This window comes from Otolemur garnettii, unplaced genomic scaffold, assembly GCF_000181295.1.
Source record: "Otolemur garnettii isolate 467f Iridium unplaced genomic scaffold, OtoGar3 scaffold00004, whole genome shotgun sequence".
Classification (NCBI taxonomy): domain Eukaryota; kingdom Metazoa; phylum Chordata; class Mammalia; order Primates; family Galagidae; genus Otolemur; species Otolemur garnettii.
The window spans coordinates 5,360,384-5,374,893 of record NW_003852399.1 but is presented as its reverse complement, the minus strand read 5'-3'; the positions used below and the strand labels follow the sequence as shown (position 1 = coordinate 5,374,893).

The 14,510-nt window shown below is 44.0% G+C and overlaps 1 protein-coding gene across 4 annotated transcripts in view; it reads left to right on the top strand.

The window, feature by feature from the left end:
• The window catches only part of NSMCE2 (NSE2/MMS21 homolog, SMC5-SMC6 complex SUMO ligase), a 225,465-nt gene extending 211,180 nt beyond the window's left edge, over positions 1-14,285 (top strand). For 3 of the 4 annotated variants that reach the window (XM_003782346.2, XM_023517109.1, XM_023517113.1), the window contains 3 exons: positions 5,732-5,832; positions 6,205-6,311; positions 13,936-14,285. In XM_003782346.2, the coding sequence (XP_003782394.1) occupies positions 5,732-5,832; positions 6,205-6,311; positions 13,936-14,053 (326 nt within the window). In that variant the 3' untranslated portion in view covers positions 14,054-14,285. Of the gene's footprint in view, positions 1-5,731; positions 5,833-6,204; positions 6,312-6,427; positions 6,531-13,935 lie in introns of those variants that run through there. The other variant, XM_023517110.1, reaches the window with a different exon arrangement.
• The last annotated feature ends 225 nt before the right edge of the window (positions 14,286-14,510 follow it).

Genomic DNA, 14,510 nt, shown 5'->3' with positions numbered 1-14,510 from the left:
TTTTTTTTTCATGTGCTAGTAGTTTCAAGAGGAAAAAATGCTTTAGAAAAATGTTGAGGCTTAATTGAAGCACATAGCAATCTCCCATCTGGCATAAAACGTTCTAACTGGTAGCCAAATTTGGGATGCTTGAAGACAGACAAGTGACTAATACTAGGGCTGTGTGTGGCCAGGACCAAATGTATTTTCTGACCACAAGACCATGTCTGGATTCTCCTTTGTAATTACCACACGGCCTACTGTAATTGTAAAACTTATATTTACTTCCTGCCTTTATCATGTAATTCAGGGTCCACGGCTACACCCCAAATGAGAGTGAAGTTCTGTTATTTTACTAAAACCTGTAAAATCATCCTTGTGTAAGGGTGTGTGTATGTGTTTGTGTTGCTACGTCTGCTAATGTGTTAAGTGTTATCGTGTGAGAAATACGCCCGCTCCTGCCACATTGGATGAAGCACTTTCCTGGTCAAATGTTTATTGAACATGTAGTAGTATATGCCAAGTGCTGTTTTGGACTCTAGGAAACATCAGTGAACAAGACAACAAAGGCCCTGCTTTCCTGAAAAAGAACCAGGGAGTGGGGAAGGAGGGAAGGAAGACGGACAGACAGGAAAATAATGCGTACACACACATGCTGTGCAGAGAGCCCCAGCAGAGTGATGTGGTAGAGAAGGTCTGCGTGGCTTTTTCTTCTTCTTAGGACATCCAAGAAGGCCTCTCCAAAAAGGTGACATTTAAACTGACATTTCAAAATGACAAGAAGGAGCAGGATGAGCAAGAGCAGGAAGAAGAACATTCCAGACAGGTTAATGTAAAGGCCCAAAGACAGGAGGAACTTGGCATGTTCTAGAGAAAGAGAAAAGCCCACTGTACCTAGAATGTGATGGGTGACAGGGAGACTGATCACAGAGGTTGTCTGGCAAGGTCACACAGGGCTGGGGAGGCCATTGCAGGGTCTGGACGTGGGCAGATTGTGGCCCTTGTCAAAGCAGGGTCACTGGTTAGGCGGCGTCTGCAAAGGTCCAGACAGGAGGCAGCAGTGGTCTGCAGCGAGGGGCGGAGTAAAGAACAGGAAGGAGCTGGATGTGGGGTATGGTTCGGAACCAGAGGCAGCAGAACTGGCAACGGATTAGTGTGAGGAATGAAGAAAGGGGAATAGTGAAGAATGATTCCCAAGGTTTGGGCTTTGGGCTGCTGGGTGGATGGTGGCTGAGATGAGGAAGATGGAAGACAGAGCTGATTGACTTTTCACACACGATCACAACTGAATAATCCCGAACCCACGTCTTAGGGTCCAATAAATGCCCTCACTACCGCCCCCCACAATTTACATCACTGAGGCGTAGTCATAGACCTTTGGAAAGACTACTTCAAGCATTGCCATGGTTTCTCCATCACTTTCAAGTTACCTGACTCACACCCTGCTACGTGTCTTGTGGGTGCTCTGTGACTGTCCTCACATAACCTTCCTCCTCAGCACAGCACCCAGGGCAGCTGGGTGTACAGTGTGGGTCTTATTTATATGTGATTTTATATATATTTTATATATATATATAATATATAAAAGTAATACAACTGATTTGCTTATTTTTCTATCTATAATCAAGAAAATCATTGTGAATTCTTTAATAAAGATTAAACTGATTTTACCCAATTATTTCTTTTTTATAAGGCAAATATTTTCTACATTTGCCCTAAAAACATCTTGGGGCTTAAGTTTTCTTGTCTGTACAATGAGAGTAACTATATCATTCTTCATGGGGAATTTTCTGCAGATTAAATGAAATAATGTCTATAGAGTGCTTAGCACAGTAGCTGCTGTATAACATTCAGTAAACCTCACGTGTTGTTATTATTAATGAAATAACAATTTGGGGGCCAGGGGAACTCCCAATGTACTGATTTTAGTATTCAAATCTATTAAATTCCTGCATCGTTTTGGACAAAATCCACAATTTCTTTGGATCTCAATTTCCCCAGATGAATGAATCTGAGGATAGATAACCTTAGCTTAAAAACTTCTGTGATTTTAGTAAATTTTTCTCTACTAAAGAAAACTTCCTTTTTACCGAGTAAAACTTACACAAAGATTGGTCTTAGGTCCACTAAATCAGTAGAAGTGATATTTATTGCCAGACATGACCTTTTGGTAGCACATTGGAGAATCCCAACACTAATGTCAATTTCTATAAATATAGATTCAGGGTGAGGAAATGTTCTGTCTCGAGAGACGTTCAGAGACTCCTGGTCCGCAGGCTCTTACTCACTGGCAGCATTCTTGCCCAGTCTCCCTTTTGTTACCTTCTCTCATGATCTGTGATGCCAGTAGCCACCCACGCTTTTGAAGTTCCCCACTCAGCCTTCCCTAGTGGTTGGCGTTGCGTTTGAGTTATGCCTTCTTACTTCCTGTACCTTCTGAAATTTAAAAATAGAAACTAACAAACAAACCCACATCAGCTGAACTCTGCTATTCATCTTAACAGGTTTTCTGGTGAATTCCACAGTATAACATCTACACGCAGAAATCTGCCATCAGTTCAGAATAAACCCTAAGCAATGGCAAAGAGCTACTTTTATTTTGAGTATCAGACGCCACGGTCCGAAATGAGAGGCAGTAGCCCACAGGAAAAGGCTTTGAAAAGTGAGTCCAGGAGACAGAATTGTTCCTGGCCTGAACCTTGGCTTTTCTCCTTACCTGCCCAGCTTATCCCGAGCCACTGTGAAGAGTCAGGGGTTGATAAAAGGACATTTAGGAGTCTGAGCCTTGTACTGGGAATACTAAAGACAGGTCCTGGGGAGCATGAAAACCCTTCAGAGTCATAAGCATTATTATTTCAGGACACCCTGTATCACAGCACTAAAATATAATACCCTCCACATGTAATGTATTTTATAATTGCCTATTAGTTTATTAGCAATTATCTTAGCATACTTGGAAATTCTTAAGTTAAAAAATTAATCTAGCCTACATATTGCTTCCAGTTGAAACATTTTCAATGACCAAATCAACAATAAATGAAGTTAACGTTGCATTTTGTAGACCTTTAACATTTAGTAATTTCAATTTTATAGTTACCCTGTTTTGAAGCCAATAAATGGATTTCAAGGTCTCACACATTTTTATAGGTCCCTAAAAAACTGGAAGGCCTAGGCCAGGTGTCCTCAAACTACAGCTCATGGGCCACATGCAGCCCACCTAGGACATTTATCCGGCCCACCAGGTGTTTTTGCCACCGCTGCCTGTCCTGCTTAGCAGCCAACTCGTCCTGGGGTCCGCAGTCCAGCCCTCCAACACGCTGAGGGAGTGAACTTGCCCCCTGTTTTAAAAGTTTAAGGACCCCTGGCCTAAGGCATGCATTGTACCTTATTGCCAGTGGTTAAAAATGCTCTGCCTGGGAAGTCCTAAGCGCTGAGGTCTTCATTCTTGCTTTCCTCAAAGAATGAGAGCTGGTTGGGGGGCAGTGGACAGCCGGCTGCTGACGTACAAAACAGCACTAGCCACTGAAAGAAAGTAAAATTCCTACCCCCAAAAACAGAGTAAATGAAAGCAGAGCAGCCCATGGGTTCCAGCCATCACCTCCCTGGGTAGCCTTGAAGAACAGCTCCATAATCTCTTCCTGCAGCCATTAAGTAGCGCATCCCTAATCCAAAGACTTTTGGAGGGCCCTGTGATGCCACAAGTGGAAAATTCCACACCTGACCTCATGTGACAGGTGCACAAAATTATGAAAAAATGCTGTATAAAATTACCTTCAGGCTGTCTGTGTAAGTTGTATATGAAACATGTGAATTTCACGTTTAGATTTGCATCCCCTTTTCACAGTATCTCTATATACTTGAAAATATTCCAGAAAAAAAAAGTCCAAAATCTGAAACACTTCTGGTCCCAAACATTTTGGATAACAGATGCTCAACCTGTAGTATCTTTGTAGACAAGCACTTCGTCCGGCCTAGGTGGGGGCCCAGAGTCATCAGTTCTATGGAACTGAAAGATATGACAGACCATTCGAGCCATAAACAATTCACACATAAAAGGAAAACAGGCCGGGCACAGTGGCTCACACCTGTCATCTCAGTGCTTTGTGAGGATCACTTGAGGCCAGGAGTTTGACACCAGCCTGAGTAATATATAGTATATTGCTCTTAAATATATATATGTGTGTGTGTGTGTGTGTGTATACATACATATATATGTGTGTGTGTGTGTGTATATATATATATAAAGCAGTTTTTATGTCTATATTATTTTGCCAAAATGAAAGAAGGGAGAGGAGAGGAGGGAAAGGAAAGGGCAGAAAAGGAAGGAGACCGTCAACACTTTGGCTTCTGTGCAAAATGGCAATCATCCCTCTTCAGAGAGAAAGGCTTTCTTGTGAGATAGCCCATTCAAAAATTATCTGTGGTCTGTTTTTTCCTCAGTGAGGGAGGGGCATGTGGGATGTAATGAAAAGAACCCAGGTTGCAGAAGGAGATAGTGCTGCTTTCAGAGCGGTTCAGCAGTTATCAGAGGGTCCCCTGGGTTCCCTCAGAGTCTCTTGAGGTGTCTTTAAGGTCGAAAACTGTTTTCATGACAGAAGTATGACCTCATTTGCCATTTGCACTCTCATTCTTTTCATTAGTGAGTTTTTTCAGAGGCTGCATGACCTGTCATATTGCAGCAGATTGAAGGCAGACGCAGATAATTGGACGGGCTTTTGTAGAGCCAGACGTTAAAGATAGTTATGCAGATGGAATGCGATGCACTCTGCTCACCCTTTTTTTGTGTATGTGCTCTAGAAATATGATTACTTTTAATTTTTAAAATGTTTTATGTTAACATGTACTGGGATTATTATTGGTATTTTTAAATGAATTAAGACATGTTTTAAATCCCTCAGCCTTAATGGCTAATATGATAAATATTAATAACTATAACCCACATAGAAAAAGGTCTTTGGGACCTTTAATAATATCTAAAAGTGCAAAAGGATTCAAACCTATGACCAAGAGAACCCCTGCACTACCTAATAGTAATGACTACGTGTTGATTGTTTCCTTGTGTCATGAGTTGTGCAAAGCACTGCACATTCTTCATGTCTTTTAATTTTTGTAACAGAGTATAAAGAAGAGGCTTTTCACAAGGGTACCTTACTAGCCAGCGTCTCACAGCTAATGACCACTTCAGTCCTCTGACTCTGAAGCCACACTCTCAATCACTGGGCAGAACTTCCTTGCATATTAATTCTCTATAACAAAGTTTTTTGGGTTTTTTTTTTTTACTACTCAGTTTTCTTATCAAAAATAGAATGGGGCGGTGCCTGTAGCCCAGTGAGTAGGGCACCAGCCCCATATACCCAGGGTGGCAGGTTCAAACCTGGCCCCAGCCAAACTGCAACAAAAAAAAATAGCTGGGCATTGTGGTGGGCACCTGTAGTCCCAGCTACTCGGGAGGCTGAGGCAGGAAAATCGCCTAAGCCCAGGAGTTGGAGGTTGCTGTGAGCTGTGATGCCACTACTCTCTACCAAGGGCAACAAAGTGAGACTCTGTCTCTAAAAAAAAAAATAGACAGAATCAGGTACCCTGCAGTGTTCTCTTAGGAGCAGAAGAATTAACCTGTATCCAAGTGCCTAGCATGGGGGCGAACACCAAATGCCCCCTGAGAGACTATTAACCTCTCTTCCTTCTGTTTCTTCCTCGACTTTGGCACGACGGTAGACGATGGAGGCTCATCAGGTCCCCTTTTTTTTTCCAGATGGTCTTCAAGGCGATAGAGAGGCTGATGGCACAGAAGGAGTGGATGAAGATATGATTGTGACCCAAAGTCAGACCAACTTCATCTGCCCCATTACACAGGTATTGCTTTTTCTCCTCTTGAAAGAAAACCATTCACTTCACAGGGGCCAAAAGCTTCCTGTTTGCTTGATTTTATGCAGGGAGTTAAAGAGAGAGAAAAGAAAAGTGGTGAGGGTTGGAGAGTGTACATGGAGGTTCTTGGGCTGGAAAGAACTTGCCGTCAACCATGCCGTAAGCACCTAAGAGTAAAGTCATGGCCCACAGGCTAAGTGACAGTGGTGCCACAGGTCGTCCTGCATTTTTTTTATCTAAAGACTGATAATTATCTAAAGCCAAGAGAATGGGAAGTTAAACAGCCCTGGACTAGGAAAAAACAGCTACTAGAAGTTGATCATTATCATTGCTGGAAGCCTAACATGTCCTTGATTGCAGCTGGAAATGAAGAAACCAGTGAAAAATAAAGTGTGTGGCCACACCTATGAGGAGGAAGCCATTGTCCGCATGATTGAGTCCAAGCACAAGCGGAAGAAAAAGGCCTGGTAAGTTGGCTCAGGAAAGGAAGTGGCGCCTTCCTTAGTGGTAGTCAGTCAGGGGGTGTGTTCATGCCGGAGGAAAAGACACTTAACTGTCTCCCCCACATTGCGTTCCCCTCCAGGAGACTGTACACATGGAAGCTGGCTTTCTGGAGAAACAATACATGAGGAAAGAATTAGTAATCTGTTCAGGAAGAGGCTGAAGGAGCTTCAAACACACCTTCAGAACAGAAGAAAAAAGGGTTATATTGAATTTTAATCATTAGATAACAGGATTTTTATGAATTTTGCTTCCTGTAATACAGGTACTTTATGTAAAAAAATATCATTAAGTAAACACTTTTTATCATGATGCAGATTTGTCATGGAAAACTTTTCATATATTTAATTATTTAAACAACTTCCCAAAGGTTTAAGCAAATTGGTGGACAACTGAGAATTTATTTTTAATAATTTTACTGTTCAGTTTTTCGGTCAGGTGAGGTGGCTCACACCTGTACTCCTAGCCCTTTGGGGAGGCTAAGCTGGAAGGATCACTTGAGCTCAGGAGTTAAAGATCAGCCTAAGCAAGAGTGAGGACCCCCCCCCCCCCGGCTTTACTAAAAATGGGAAAAAAGATTAGCCAGGTGTGGTGGCGGACACCTGTAGTCCCAGCTACTCGGGAGGTTGAGACAAGAGGCTTGGGCCAATGTTTGTGGTTCCTGTGAGCTGTGACAATGCCACTGCACCCCAGCATAGGCCACAGAGAGAGACTCGGGAAAATAAAAGACTCAGATTTTCAATGAGAAATTGTAATAAATTAAATACTAACTTAATAATTGGAATAAGAAATTATTTTCTTAATCGAAAGTTTCATATATATATATGTATTTCCCTCCTTTCTCTTCCCTCGTGACCACAGAGGACTATGGCCCTGTTCCTATAATGACACGGAATCCTGAGGTAGCTGGACTGACTTCGACTCAGTTTGGCGTTTCTCGGCTCTTATCATAGATTTGTTATAGGAATGGAATTGCAGGTGTGACTGGTTCTCAGTAGACTTCTGATAACGGTCCCTTTGATGTGTACTTTGCTCCTCCATTGCCAAATTCGCTGGTCCAGAACTGGAATTGCAATTCCCCACCACTCGTCATCTGGGTGTGGACTTAGAGATAGGGTTTCTGAGACTGTAAATATCTTGATGGTCATTCAGTCAAGTAATTCACCCTGTTTATTCTAGAAGAATAATGGTATTGCAGCCTAATGGTTGTAAAATGTAGACTATCCACAGTATGTTTTTACCTGTTTTTGAGTTTCTGGCTTAGATTTGAAATGTGAGGCCAGGCACAGTGGCTCATGCCTGTAATCCCAGCACTTTGGGAGGCCCAGACAGGGGGATAGTTTGAGACCAGAAAGGAAAAAAAAGAGAGCTTTCTACAGTGAACCTGTCATTTTTCCCTGTGAATATAATTTTCTTTGTTTCTAGACTTCTAAGCCTTCCCTTTCTGTTAACTTTTTTCTGTGTTCATTTTCTGAAGAGCAAAATGGTGTTAAAATAATTGCTAAGAATAAGGTATTCCTCGTTAGTTCTCTTTCACAACTCTTAAAGTTTGCAATATTCTCTTAGAGTCAGATTTGGAAAGGGCCGGTACTGATACAAAGCGTAATTCTCACCACCAATCCTCGGATGGGTGGCAGCAACTCCCAGAATAGGCCTCGCATTAGACAGGTCTTCTTAATTACACACTTTGACTTTATAATGTTCTTTTGAATTATATATGATATTTGGAAGCACTTGAGTAACTCTTGTCATTTAGAAAAGGTTTTTTTTCTGTCATACTTTCATAACGTGGATGTCAAAAACTCTAGCTTCTCATAGCTTAACAATAATAACAATTAAATCTGAGTGGAAGAAATCTGGGAGGTTTACAGAGAAGATAGTATTTCTCCTGGACCTTGAAAAATGAGAGTTTCAGAGAATGGTGAAGAGGACTCTCCTGGCCAAGAGTGTCACCCCATTCAGGCTCTAAGTACACTTGCAGTTATTGTATATTGAGGGGGGGATAAAAGGATGCTGTGGGCAAGGTACAGTGGCTCAGGACTGTAATCCCAGCTATATGGGAGGCTGTGGCAGGAGGATTGTCTTGAGGGCAGGAGTCTGAGCCACATAGCAAGACCTCATCACTACCAAAAAATGAAAAAAAAATAGCTGGGCATGGTGATGCATGCCTATAGTCACAGCCACTCAAGAGGCTGAGGTGGGAGGTTTGCTTAGGACTAGGAGTTCAAGACTACAGTGAGCTATGATGTCGCCACTGCACTTCATTCTGAGTGACAGAGCAAGACCCCCCTCTCTGGTTAATAAAAGAGAGAGAGAAGGATGCGTTATAGACAATAATTAAGGTAGGAAAGTCGTAGAGCCAGCATGGTGGCTCATGCCTGTATTCCCTGAAGCAAGGAGTTTGAGACCAGTCTGAGCAACATGCCGAGACCTTGTCTCTCATAAAAGCAACAATAATAAAGGAAAACTTTTAAAAAGATAGGAAAATGAAGATTCATTACAGAGTACATAAATGTCATGATTTCATTACTTTTCTTATCTATAAATCGATGTTAATAGTTGTAATTGCCTCATTTTTTGTAATATTTGTAATTTAAATAAGATAGATGTGAAGTGCTTAAAGTTCCTCGCGCAGAATAAGGCTCAGTAAACATCATCCCATCGTCGTTATTTTCAGCCTTTATCCACTGTCACCATCATAAGCACCACCGTTCTTACCACCCTTGCTCCACAAGGATGGGAGAAGATTACACTGAGGGAACCGGAGGAGCCGACCTGGACTTGAGGGTGTTAGTGTAATCGCCGTCCAAGGGTGGATTAGAAAGGCAGGAGGTGAAAAGGTCATCGGGATGCTTGTGTTGTAGGTTAATTTATAGATAAGGAGAACTCAGGTTGAGGCCAGAGTGATTGTGGAGGTACAGTGGATGGAATTTGGTGGCGGGCTGAGTGTAGGAGGAAGGAAGAAGAGGTGTAGCATGGCTGACATTTCTTAATTAGCTGTCATTAACCTCCAGAGAGGGCATGAGAGAGGAATGCTCTGAGGAAAGGATTATGACAGGCTCAATTCGAGTCATGCTGAATTGGAGGTCCCAGCTACACAGCCATTTGGAAATGTCTAGGAATTACAGAAAACGTGGAGTTTGAACTCAAGAGCGGAGTCAGAGCTGGCAGAGTTGATTGTGAGGTTATTGGTACAGAGGAGTCAAGCCCACTTATCTGCCACCATAGACGTGGCCCTGGAATAGACGCATTTGCCCGTGGCAAGACTGCCAGGTGGGACCTTGGCCTGGCCCTAAGCTCCACAAGGCCAGATTCCAAGCTTTGCTCTGCTCACCGTGGTGCCCTCAGCACCCGACCAGAGCCTGGTATCAACCCTCACAAAAGGCATTTTGTTAAGCAATGAAAAGATCAATCAGGAAGAAGACCCCAGCACAGCCAGGGACAGGCAAGGCAATAGGAGAGTCCAGTGGCCGCAGGAGCTGCGGGTGGAGCTGGCCAGGGCCTGGAGATGAGGTGCACTGGCAGCAGGTGAGGCTTACCCTGGAGGCTTCTGATGAAGCGTGAACGGTGTCATTTCCCATGATGCATGTTTGAGTGATGAGCAGTTCTGGGTTCCCTTTGTTAAAAAATGTCTGTGACACATCCAGTTTGAGACATCTCATCTCTTCCTCCTAGATTGTTCTAATTACGTTTTGTTAGACTGGAGTTCCAGGTACATTGTGTTTCTGGACAATGACTGAATTTTTCTGTGTGCTTCAGTCTCTGGGAAGGCCTCTCTCCACTGCCTTGACTCAGACTGATATTGCTGACACTTTAGCCCTAACTAAGTATAGTAGTTAGATTAATTGCTGAAAATAATCTCTTGATAGTGAAGCTGTTGTTATCTTTCTTATCAAATAAAGCTGCCGTGTGGTCTCCTATTAATAAGATATTTGCAATTTTACCAGTCCTTTTTTTTTCCTTGCTTTTTTGTTGAAACAGGAACTATTTTTAATAAACAGTCATATTTAAGAACATGTAGAGTAAAATGAAGTTGAATAGAAATGGGTAGTTCAACAGAACTCCAGTTTTGTGCTTTGCCAACAAATCGTTTCACCTGTCAGCCTCAGTGTCCTCATCTGTAAAGTGGGAATAGCATCCTCCTCTCACAGCATTTCTGGGATCAAGGAAAGGGTAGGGAATTTTATTCTAGCCACAAATTTCTTGGTCATGGTGGAGAAGGAAAGCTCTTTGTGGAACACAGCACAAACAGCAGTGGGTCTTTAGGTGAGACTGCTGGAGTCATGGTCGCACACTGTGCTGCTTAGTGACACATTATGTTAGAATTACTCTGTGCTTAGGTATGACAGGAATTTATCCTACTCAGACTTCCTAAAGTATCTCAAGACCTTTTTTCTACCACTTGTGGATTGAAGTTTGGAATTCTTGGAACTCAGGAATTTGTAAGACTCAGAATCTTGTGCCCTTGAGCTATGGCTGAGGCCAAGGTTCCCCCTCAGCCTTGTGGAACCTCAGACCCAGTTCCCTTTGTGCTGCAGACCCTTTTGTGCCTGCTCCCCGCCGCAGTGGAATGCTGTGCCTGGGCAGTGGCCCGAGTTCAGGCCTGGAGAGCTGAGCCCCGCGCTGCAGTAGTAGGAAGTATTGCCACACCTGCCTTGCTCACCACCGTGTGGGGGATTAATGCCGCCTGCTTGTGTAGAGAGTTGTTCCTCCCAAGGAGTGCCCTGAGTCAGTACCACAACATGATGGCCTGTTCTTATCCTTTAGCTTAAAAATTTGTGTGTGTTTGTTTACTTGAGATGGGTGAGAAACAGGGTTTTGCACCCGCACCTACATTAACCTCCCCTCCAGAAACTCTTCTCTGAACCGTCCCTCATCCTGGACAGTGTTGGCGTCCCCACGCCATGCCGATGTGGAGGAGCTGGCTCTTTTCCAAGCTTCTTCACCGGGGAAGCTGTGGACTAGAGCAGGAGCTGGGGCTCTGTGGGACCTGAAGTGAGCTCCTCCAACACAGGGCCCACTTACTTCTCACAAGAGCCTTGCATCTTTTTAAAGGAAAAAACTGAGGCACAGAGAATTAAGCCACTTACCCAGAGTGCCACAGCTGGGGGACGTAAGCCTGGGTCTTTCTCACTTTGGAGCCTGTACTTTTGTCATTAGACCATCTGACTCCCCTTGGGAGGGCTATTTGGTTCTTGCCTCTGTCCCCAGAGTCTATCGCCTGAGTGAGCTCAAGCCTCTTTGTTTGATGTGGATCAGTCTGGGCTCCATCCCATTGAAATGGATGTGGGCTCCTGCTCTTCTGCTGAGCGGTGTGGTTAAGTCCATCAGATGTTCTCAGAATGCTCTCATTTACTGACTATGGCCGCTGATGTCATCAGGAAGTCCTCCCCACTTCCCCGTCCATAGCTTATTCACTGTCTGGCTATTGGAGTTAGACTCTGCTGTAGGGAGAGACTAAGGCCCGGCAGTCAGCAGTGGCTATTCAGTGATTTGGTGCATTAAAGGAGGGATGCCAGCAACCTACTTGGAGTTCCGTTTCTAAAGTGATGAAAAACGTGCTTTCTAACATGATGAAAGCACCTGAATCCTCTTCATAATCTTAGCTGGTTATTTTCGTGCATAATGAAAAAAATCACTCTGAGACTTAACAGCGTGCAAGCCAGGCTAGGAAAAAATACAGATTTTTAACAGATTTTTCTCAATCCCTACCCTAATGCACAGCCAAATTATCAAAGTGATGCACACCTGAGCCAAACCGCCCTGCTCTTCTTTCATGTAGTCATATCATTGATCATGAATGAATTGTCTGATTCATTCCTTTGACTAATGCCCCTCGAATACAAAGACTCCTTGATCCAGAGATCAGGGCCAAGAAAAAGAAGTTCTCTTTGGTGTTGGCTATTGGGCTTCCTACCGTTAAACAAAGTAGAACTCTTGTGACCAGCTTTCTTCCTTTCTGATTTGCATCTTTTGTCTTATATTTCTTATTTTGGGTCTTTATATACTTGTGTGTTTTGGAGAGCTGTTTCAGATCAGTGGGCTCAAGCTCTGTGTGGGCAGGAGCCGTGTCGTCATTTTCACAGTTGTGTGCTTAGAACCTAGCACAGGGCCTACCTCACAGAAGGGTCAGGGACCACACCAATGGGTGGGTGGGATATGTGCGAGATATAAATAGATCGGGGACTTTAAAACTGCTTGGAAGAATGATGGTCAGAGAACAAATGACAGTCGTAGGAGACAGTGAAGAAAATAGACATCATTGAGCACTGTGTTCCCATCACTCTGGGAAATAGATTCTCTACCCATTTTAAATCAGCAGTAACAGAGGCTCACAAAGGTCACATTGCCCAGAGTCTTATAACCAGCAAGCAGGTGGTACAGAGAGAATTCAGACCTAGGTCAGCTTGACTCCAAACACGGGGCCTCTATAGTCTACCGGAATCTGGTTCACGCTGAGATGCAATCAGGCGACTTCACCCAACCCACTGCCTTCAGCGGAGACCACATCTAAACAGGGCTGTGGCTTTAGTCCCACCCCTTCTGGGTGACTCACATGCTGATATCTTTAGCCACAGCCTTTCCCCCAAGTCCCAGCTACCCTGCAGTCTCTCCGCTGAGAGGTCAAGTGGGCTCTCCAGAGGGAATGATGCCAGTCAGGACTCCCAGGACCATGACCCAGCTGGCCTTGCCCATGATCACCCATCGCATTAAAGGGCACTACCACCCACCCATCTGCCTGGGCCAAACCCTTCCAGTGAAATTCAGCTGCTCTTGTTTCCTATACACTGGACATCCCCTCTATAACCAAGTCCACTAGGTCCTACGCTCAGGTGTGTCCTGAGCTAATCCCTGCCACTACCCTCAGCCCAGCTGCCCTGGCCTCTCTCCCCAGGCCTCGTGGGCTCCCCCAAACTAGTTTCCCTGGCCCACTCTTGCCTCCCTGCCTGTGCTCTCCATTAAGCAGCCAGAGGAATGTTTTCTAAGTATCAACCAAAACAGCCCTTTGCTACCTCGAAACCCTCCTGTGTTTCCTCTGTATTTTAAATAAAATCCGAAGTCCCACTCGCCCTCTAGCCTCCCCTCCTAGTGCCCTCCCTCTGGCCCAGGTCACTTCAGCCATACACACTTTGTTCTCACTCCAGAGCCCCAAGCTGGACCTACTCGGCGTCTACACTTGCTGCTGCCTCAGGCTGGATCACATACAATTGCACAGACTTACTCCCACACTCTGGCCTACTCGGCGGGGCTTGCTCTAACCCCTGTACTCTATGTCCCAGACCCTGCTTCACTGCCTTCGTGGTACTTAATGTACCTGAACTCAGCACGAGTGTATCTGGTTACTCAGTGGTTGCCTCCCTCCCTCATTAGAAAGTAACACCATGAAGTAGGCCTGTTTGTGCCTTGCTGTGTCCCCAGCACCCAGGCAGGGCCTGGCTTAGGTAGGCAATCCAAGAATAAAATCATTCCTGATTTTTTAACACATGTGCCATTTTTGGTAAAATGTCCCTACTTAAACACTTGAATGTGAAAGAAATTTATGCTCAAGGCAGTCAAGTGGACTGACTTAACTTTCTTTCTTCCTCACAGTTGTCCTAAAATTGGCTGTAGCCACACAGATATGAGAATGTCAGACCTCATCCAGGATGAAGCACTTAGAAGGGCGATCGAGAACCACAACAAGAAAAGACATCGTCAATCCCAGTAGGAAACCGTCACCTGCCGTCAGGGGTGTCAGCAGCCTACCTCCTATCGCAGCCTCCGGGAGTGCAGCACTCAGCCACGCAGTCGGGACTGGCTGCGGAGCATACTTTGGGGTAAACTTCATGGTTTTAAGTATGATTGAAAACACTTTTCTAGTTACACAACAAAAATGCAAGCAAATTCTATTGTTTATTTTTATGTGTTCTACAATGTTAAATAAAACTTTGACTATCAGCGGTTGAGTCCTGTCTGTGCACCTCCTGAAGTGTAAATCCCAAAGGTGCAAACTTTTCTACTTCTATTACATCAGACTGATTTTTATAATAGTTTTAACTAAAGAATGTCTTTCAAGTGATATTTAAAATAAAAACATAGAAACACACCAATTGCAAAGCATTTTCTATGAGTGTAGTAATAACATAAGGTTATAGTGTGGAATCAGTTTACTTTCCTATATTTGC